At 30.6% G+C, this 7,882-nt stretch overlaps 1 protein-coding gene across 1 annotated transcript in view; it reads left to right on the top strand.

Annotated features, from left to right (window-relative positions):
* Positions 1-7,882, top strand: part of LOC106472508 (dedicator of cytokinesis protein 3-like) — a 58,729-nt gene that overhangs the window by 18,375 nt on the left and 32,472 nt on the right. Inside the window, 5 exon segments of the mRNA XM_013933164.2 lie at positions 771-836; positions 2,503-2,584; positions 3,842-3,933; positions 6,242-6,364; positions 7,230-7,354. Coding sequence (XP_013788618.2) covers positions 771-836; positions 2,503-2,584; positions 3,842-3,933; positions 6,242-6,364; positions 7,230-7,354 — 488 coding nt within the window.

The raw sequence follows: 7,882 nt of genomic DNA, 5'->3' as shown, positions 1-7,882 counted from the left end.
TTTTTTAGATAATGAAGAATAAAAAGACAGCAGGCTCGGCATGGCCAGGTGGTTAGGGTGCTTGACTCGCAATCTGAGGCTCGTGGGTTCAAATCCACGTCTCACCAAACATGCTCGCCCTTTCAGCCCTGGGGACATTATAATGTGACGGTCAATTTACTATTTGTTGGTAAATGAGTAGCCCAAGAGTTGGTGGTGGGTGGTGATGACTAGCTGCCTTCCCTCTAGTCTTACACTGCTAAATTAGGGATGGCTAGCGCAGATAGCCATTGTGTAGCTTTGCGCGAAATTCAAAACAAACAAACAAACCAAAAGACAGCAAAGAGCATACTTAATTTGATACTACATTCTTAAAATCAATTACTAATAAAAATGGATTTGATGAATATTATTATAAAATCTAATGACGCTATTCAGACGGTTTATAAAAGAAATACGCAACCAAATCCAATAGTCATGAAACAGAAAATTGTCTATATTCTAGTTAATAACCATGATTGATTTTATTTTGTGAAGACAATTATTGCATCATTTCTTGTCAAAATATATATTCAGTTAATTACTTTGAAAAGTATATTGGTCATTTCGTGAAAGTTCTTTGTAATAGTAATAAAAGATGTGATATTTCACTTTGGGAATGATGAAATAAATCAGTCTGAAACATTGTTTGAGAGAAAGCTACAATTAAACTATTCATAATGTGAGAATCTTCTATCTATGATGAAAGTCGTACTGCCGCAGTAAAAGTTATTTTGTTGACAATTTACTAGGTCGAATGTTGAGTGACACAAAGAAGTCAGTTGGTCAGATGTACAAGAGGCCATTTGGATGTGGAGGTGAGTGTGTGTTTGTCCAGCAACCTGAAAGTTGGTGCGATGGAACATTTTGTAATAACTTAAGTTTGAAAAATTTGCTGGTTATTTGAGTTTTTGTTCATTAATATTAATTAATTAGACCAGTTTCACCATTACCCTTATTTCTTCTCCGGGAACTTTTACTCAAATGATTTCTTGAATATATCTGAAACCTTAATATTATAAGTGGTTGTTTTAAAACAGGATATGTTTGTTAGATCTCACGTACTGAAAACCATTTGACCTTTCAATGACCAGTTTCAGGATGTTACATTAAATAAAAACTGTTACCTGACTGAAACGTTTTAACAATTGAAATCACTATTTCTGTACTTTAAAACTTGCTGTTATTGTATTTTTAAACTAAGTTCAACTATGTCTTTAAAAGTAATTATTTTTTAAAGATTTTTCAAATCAGAAAATAATGTGTAAATGTGTATCTAAAAATGAAACAGGATCTGGATCCCAAACTTCACTATAACTGGTAATTTTCCACTTTTGGATAATAAAAATTTGTTACGAATGGAGTTGAATAATGTTTAATTTTTCTTAGAGATTTAAATAAATTGAAATCATTCTGGTTTTTAGTATTGTTCATCGTACTCTAGAAACTCCACCTTCCAGTGGTAAAAGACTAATTTAACATTTTTTAGAAAACCTCAGGTAATTACTGTCAAAATAATGGGCTTATTATTCTTAATATTATGTATAGTAGTAGTATTTAGTTAATAGGTTGGATAATATGGGTGTTGGGCTAAGGATTCTTCTACAGTAGGTGTCTGTGACTTGTTGGTGATAAATTCAAAAATAAATGAACAACATGCATTCCACTTGTTTTCAACATAATATATATATATATATATATTCGAACTGGTTAAACACATGTACAACAAATTCTTTACACTGTATATAGTTTTCATTATCTTGTCAAAAGTCCACTTAGGCCAATTCAATTGCTTTAGAATTTCAATTGACAAGTTGTACTATTTTTATTCTTTTTTATCTTAAACACTACCAGTGTATAATTCACTTATTCATTTTCTTCTCTCTCTTTTTCTTTTATCACAACAGTATCGGGGTATAATTCACTTACGCTGCCTCGTTGAGTTACCATTGTTGTATCCTGAACTTCCGATACTCGTCTGCTTTTTCGTATTTAGGCCTACTTCCAAATAATCGTCTGCTTTTTGTCAAAGTCCACACAGACAGGTTCTATTGCTTTAGAACACCCTTTGATAAAACAAATTATCCTCCTAAAATGTCAGAAAACTGTTAATCTCACTTTAACACATCAAATGTTAGGCTATTCACTCCTAAGACGATTAACTTTACATTTTCTAACCCTTCTCTGACCGAAACTTTCTTTCACTTGACTTTACTTTTGGCTCTCTTACCGCTCTCTGATCTCTCGTCTGGTTGGCACTATTTATATCTGTACTGAGGCATTCTAGAAATCTCCGTATTCTCGACATCAGTAACTTACAAACACAACTTCCATTAATTGTCTACTATTAACTCTCTTATTATGAAAAAAAACAACTAAACAACCATGAAATATTAACTCACGGAATATATTAATTAATACTACCTATGCTAAACAGTCTTTTATATTTGACAGTTACAAATAATTTCTTTTGTTTATCTGTAGTTTTGAGTATCTGTGATGTTTTGCTGGAAAAACAGGAAAATACAGTAGAGGAAGAGAGGGAATTTACCTTCAAACTTAACACGTGAGTATCTTTTGTGTGTGGTATAGAAAATATTAACGTGAAGTTTGGATGTTGCTGAAAACTACAGCTCTGGTGTAGGTATGACAACAAACAAAAGTATGAAGTCTCTATGTTGTAATTTTGTAAAATCAACTTAGCTTTTATAAATATGCTTGACTAAATATTCCCCCTCCATATTCATTAAACAAAGCTCGGACCAAGAGTATCCAAAAATATCTTTTGTCTATCATACGTCTCTGCCCAGATGATATTTTATCAGTACCAGATCTTGTAAGCTGGACTGGACTGTGAAAGCCAACAGTCTATTTGTTTTTGCAGCACAAACTTAGTCTTGAATACTTAAAATTACCAAAGCACTGAAAACCAGTAAGTCTAATATTTGTCAAGATCAAGCCACACTGAAAGTATTTTTTATTAACATTTCTCTGATTTTCACTGTTTTGCCAGATTTCAGTACTTCAATTTTTATAAACCTGTGAAGAGCAACCTTTCAAACAAGGCTGTTGTAAAAAACATTATTCTGTGTGGCTCTAGTAATCTGTAGTTATGTTAAAAAATCGCCAGAAAATATATATTAAAAAATTAAAATTCACTGTTCATTGTATAATCTATCATCTTCATACTTCTTCAGAAGAATAAGGAAATTTTACTTAATTGGACATTGTGATGAGCTGTGGTATAGAATAGGAAACTTATCTAAGAAGGAAAGAATATTATCTAATAATTATAATATAATAAATAAATTGAAATCCTAATTTTTAATAAATTAACAAAAATTTGATGGAAATATATTTTGTTGTAATCGTGTTGTTTGCGAGTTTTTTAATTGTATTTTTCTCAGTCACAGGTGAAAGTTGCTAGGTAGCGTTTGTTAAACACAATTTATATCAACTTCTCATTGAGCATCATCATCATTATCACTTGATGAAAATAAACTATCACACTTAATCATAGAGTTTAAGAAATACAACTACACCTACCAAGTTTCATAAACACATACCACACTTCCCTAAGGAACATAAGAAACTTGTTACCAAGTAACATAAACATAAGTACCATACATCACCAAGGAACACAAGAAACAAAAGTACCACACTTTACCAAAGAAAATAAAAAAACACAACTTCTACACATTACAAAGGAACATCAGATCAGACTCATCTTTTGAATTTTCTTTTGATTTACATAGGAATGTTTTAAGTTTTCTTATTATTACTTAAATAGTCTTACGAGTTATTTTTTATCCCTTTTATGTAGTTGTAATGAGTCGGATTTTCATCAGCTTCATGAATTCATCATCAGAAAACAAAGCAACAAATATAGTATGGTTTCTGGACAACACAACTATGGTAAGATCGTTTATTATAATGTTATGTTTTTAATGTCAACCTGTTTGTAAAATTAGCTACTGTTAAAAGGTATTAACCCTCTCGCCACGAACAGCTTTTTCTGTGCATGTCACAAGATTTTAGTGAGTTACATTCAAAATTTAATTAAACTACTTTTTTTTCATACTACACCAATAAATATAGCATAAAAACGTAGCTAATAATCCATATTTTAATATTATATAAGTTTTAAGTTTTTACTTTTATAAGGCAGTGTTAAAAAAATCAAGAATTTCCCCTACTGTGAGAATTGTGACATTTGCTCTCTAGACATCCACTCTTCTCTAATTTATTTACCACCCCTCCAAAAAATATGAACTTTAACATAAATTACTTGTTATGAAATCGTCATTGCTCAGGCAATGCATAATATTTATAGCATTCAATATTATTTAGTTACAGTGCCATGAAATAGACAACTAGCCCTCTCTTGCCTCACCCACCTGTCTCATACTCTCTTTCAGAAATTACCAATAGTTATGCTGTTCAATACTATATTACTTATAACCAATAGAAAGCCAAGGTTTTCATCTATCAAATAACCTATTATATTACTTAGTTTTCTGTAAAGATAATTGTCAATTGCATTTTCAGTTCAAGCATGATTCCCATGGGAAACACATTGATTAGCTTAGATGAAGTTTTAATGGCTCTTTCTGCATGATTAGAAAGCCATAAAAATAGTGATAGTTATGGGACATTGTCTGTTTTTTTCACAACAGTTATTCTGTAATCGTTGGACATTATTTAATTAGATAAAAAATTATTTATTGTAGTACTACCATTAGTATTAAGAAAATAAAGTTGGGTTAAGTTTCATCAACATTCGATTCCAAAGAAAAAGAAGACCCGGGTAAGAACTTTCTTTTGTGTTTTTCATGTGTATTCTTTATTTATTATTATAAAAGTAACTAAAATGTAAAAATAGGAAACTTTTTATGTTAGTTAAGGTAGGTTCGGTGAAATGAATAATAATAACATAATAAAAAATGTTCACGAGGTATGCTTGCAAGTAACTTATACCTATTGTAATTCGATAGCGTAACGTGAGCTGCACATTTGCCAGTGATTTACAACCTACAATGACACAAACAGTAGTTATACAGGGTTCAAAGAGCAATAAAATAATAAAATTTAAGTGTAAATAGATGTATATTGTTGTGAGTTTAAAGCTATTTAGGATAAACAAATGTAGTTTCATGTTACAATATGAAATCATTCTAGAAAGAAAAAGGGTAATTTAGGTTTATTTCAATTTTTTTTATGGTTACAAGGTCGGTCAAATTGACCAACCTTGTATAATGTTAGGGAAGAGAAAATAATTATAAAATAAAGTTTTATATTTAAAAAAATGTTTGAAGTTTATTTAGGAGATTTTAGAGATTACGCAAATAAAATTTGAGGTTTTTGAGATGAAGAAAAATATTTTTAATCTTGACGTGGAAATCACTTAGCACTCGGACTAGTATGTAGAAATACTATCTATATTCACAGACAAATGTTTAGTAGAAATACTTCCTTAAAAAATCAGATTTTTTGTGCACAAAAAACTTGTAATGTTTACTAAAAGTATGGCCAATTTTGTGAAGATACATAAAGAGTATTAAAAGGTATAGTATGGAAACTATAACAAGAACAAAATGGTTACGAGGTCAGTCGATTTGACTGACTTCATAGCAAGAGAGTTAATATTGATTTTCTGTATATTTACATTCACTTTTGTGCTTTCACTATGTTAGTAGACAATAAATACAAAGTGTATTAGTTTAAGATAGGAATGTAAAAACCCATTTCATGTTTATTTATGAAGTTAAATGTACATTTGTCCAGTATTAGTTCATTGCTAATAAAATGTATTGTATTTAGTTCTGTGTTATTACTGTTTGTTTGGGGATTTATTAATTTTGTGTTGAGCTGCTAATGACGTATTACTTTCATAATTTTGCTTTAACATCACAATGAATTATTTTGTAACATAATCACTTTGTTATGTATAACAATTCATGGTACTTCACCATTGTTAACAACATGAACGAGGTGATGTTTCAAGTACTTTGTATACTTTACTTCTCTTGTTGTGGCGTGTAACAGTTTATAGTTTGATAACTAACAAAATGATTTAACTCTTTTGTTCCTTTATTATGTAATCCTAAAGTTGTGAATGGTAATTGAGAATTTCATATTTTTACTGTTTTTTTAGAAAGATTTTCTTGTATGTAACTTCACTAGTTGACGCATTCATGCAGAAGAACATGTTACTATTTTTCAGGGTTGATACTGTCATTGAGAGTCCTTCATGGTGACCTTAGTCAACTTCACCAAGAAAATCCTCTGTTTTTCAGGAACCTAGTCATCACTTATAAACGTGGTTTTTCAGATGTGATAATGCCAGGTAAATATTAGAATCTGTAATACACTAAGGACAAACCTAGTCGTCACTTATAAACGTGGTTTTTCAGATGTGATAATGCCAGGTAAATATTAGAATCTGTTATACACTAAGGACAAACCTAGTTGTCACTTATAAATGTGGTTTTTTCAGATGTGATAATGCCAGGTAAATATTAGAATCTGTAATACACTAAAGACAAACCTAGTCGTCACTTATAAATGTAGTTTTTCAGATGTGATAATGCCAGGTAAATATTAGAATCTGTAATACAGATTTTGAAGGTTATCTGTAAGTTTGATTTTCCTGAACATAGTTAAAAATGAAGGTGGGATTAATTACTAGATTTCTAGATTTTTTTCACAGCTTCTAATAATGAACACTTGTACTCTCCGTGAGATCATGAATTTGAATATTGAAGTAAGTTTTGATAGTCATAGCTAAATAAGTTATTTGATTCAAATTTCCCCCCAGTGGCACAACGGTATGTCTGCGGACTTGCAATGCTAGACACTGGGTTTCGATACCCGTGGTGGGCAGAGCACAGATAGCTCATTGTGTAGCTTTGTGCTTAACTACAAACAAAGAAACAATGATTCAAACTGTATTATGAAGTGACCTTTAAGGAAAAAGAAATGTGATTTAACTTTTTAAGTTTTTGATATTGTCAGTTTTGGTAACTCTTTATTTTATTTTCATTTAGGCACAACATGTCTGTACATGTAAAAGATAGGTTGGACAGATCACAAGTAACCGTTCATTATATTTGAATTTTTAAATAACTCAAGATGAAATTAAAGAACCTTGTTTGATATTTCCAAATGAAGTTATACCAAATGTTAAGTGTATTTTTTCATTAAATTCACAGGAGATGTAAGAAATGATATATATCTGAAACTTGAGAAAGCAGAGTTTGAAAGAGGAGGAAAATCGACAGGAAAAAACATTGAGGCGACTGTAATTTTAGTTGGTGCTGACGGGAAGTTTCTTGAGGTAAGTTAAAGGTATTAACAACTTTGTCTGACCATGATCTCTAGAAATCGTTATTAACATCTTAATAAATCTTATGGATTGAAGTACGGTATACAGGGAAGAGTTAGGAATGATTGGTCCTAGTTAGTATAATGAACAGTTTCTTTGGCTCTGAAATTTTGTTATTCTGTTAGCTGCTTAAGTTGTTTATTTTAGTAGACCACACAGTAAACAGAATTTGACTATATTATAAACATCCTCTTTAATCATCTGTTTGTGAACTCAGTCTTGTTAACCAACCTCATATCTTTTAAAATATGCATGTTATATTAAATATAATTCTGAATTTACTATGTGAGTCTTCGCAAAACTTGGCAAGCTTTTAGAAACGCTACAAGTTTGTTTATGTGAAAATTCAGATTTCATAATAAGTATTTTTACTAAAGATTTGTCTCTGAATTTCTGAAGCCTGAGTCAATCTAAGTGAAGGTGTACAGGTTGTGTGTACCAAAACCAAGTTTCTTTGTTTTGTTAACTTCTTGGGTGTAT

The sequence above is a fragment of the Limulus polyphemus genome, unplaced genomic scaffold, assembly GCF_000517525.1.
Source record: "Limulus polyphemus unplaced genomic scaffold, Limulus_polyphemus-2.1.2 Scaffold5390, whole genome shotgun sequence".
Taxonomy (NCBI): domain Eukaryota; kingdom Metazoa; phylum Arthropoda; class Merostomata; order Xiphosura; family Limulidae; genus Limulus; species Limulus polyphemus.
Note: the sequence above shows the minus strand (reverse complement) of the source record. Positions and strands in the feature narration are given on the sequence as shown.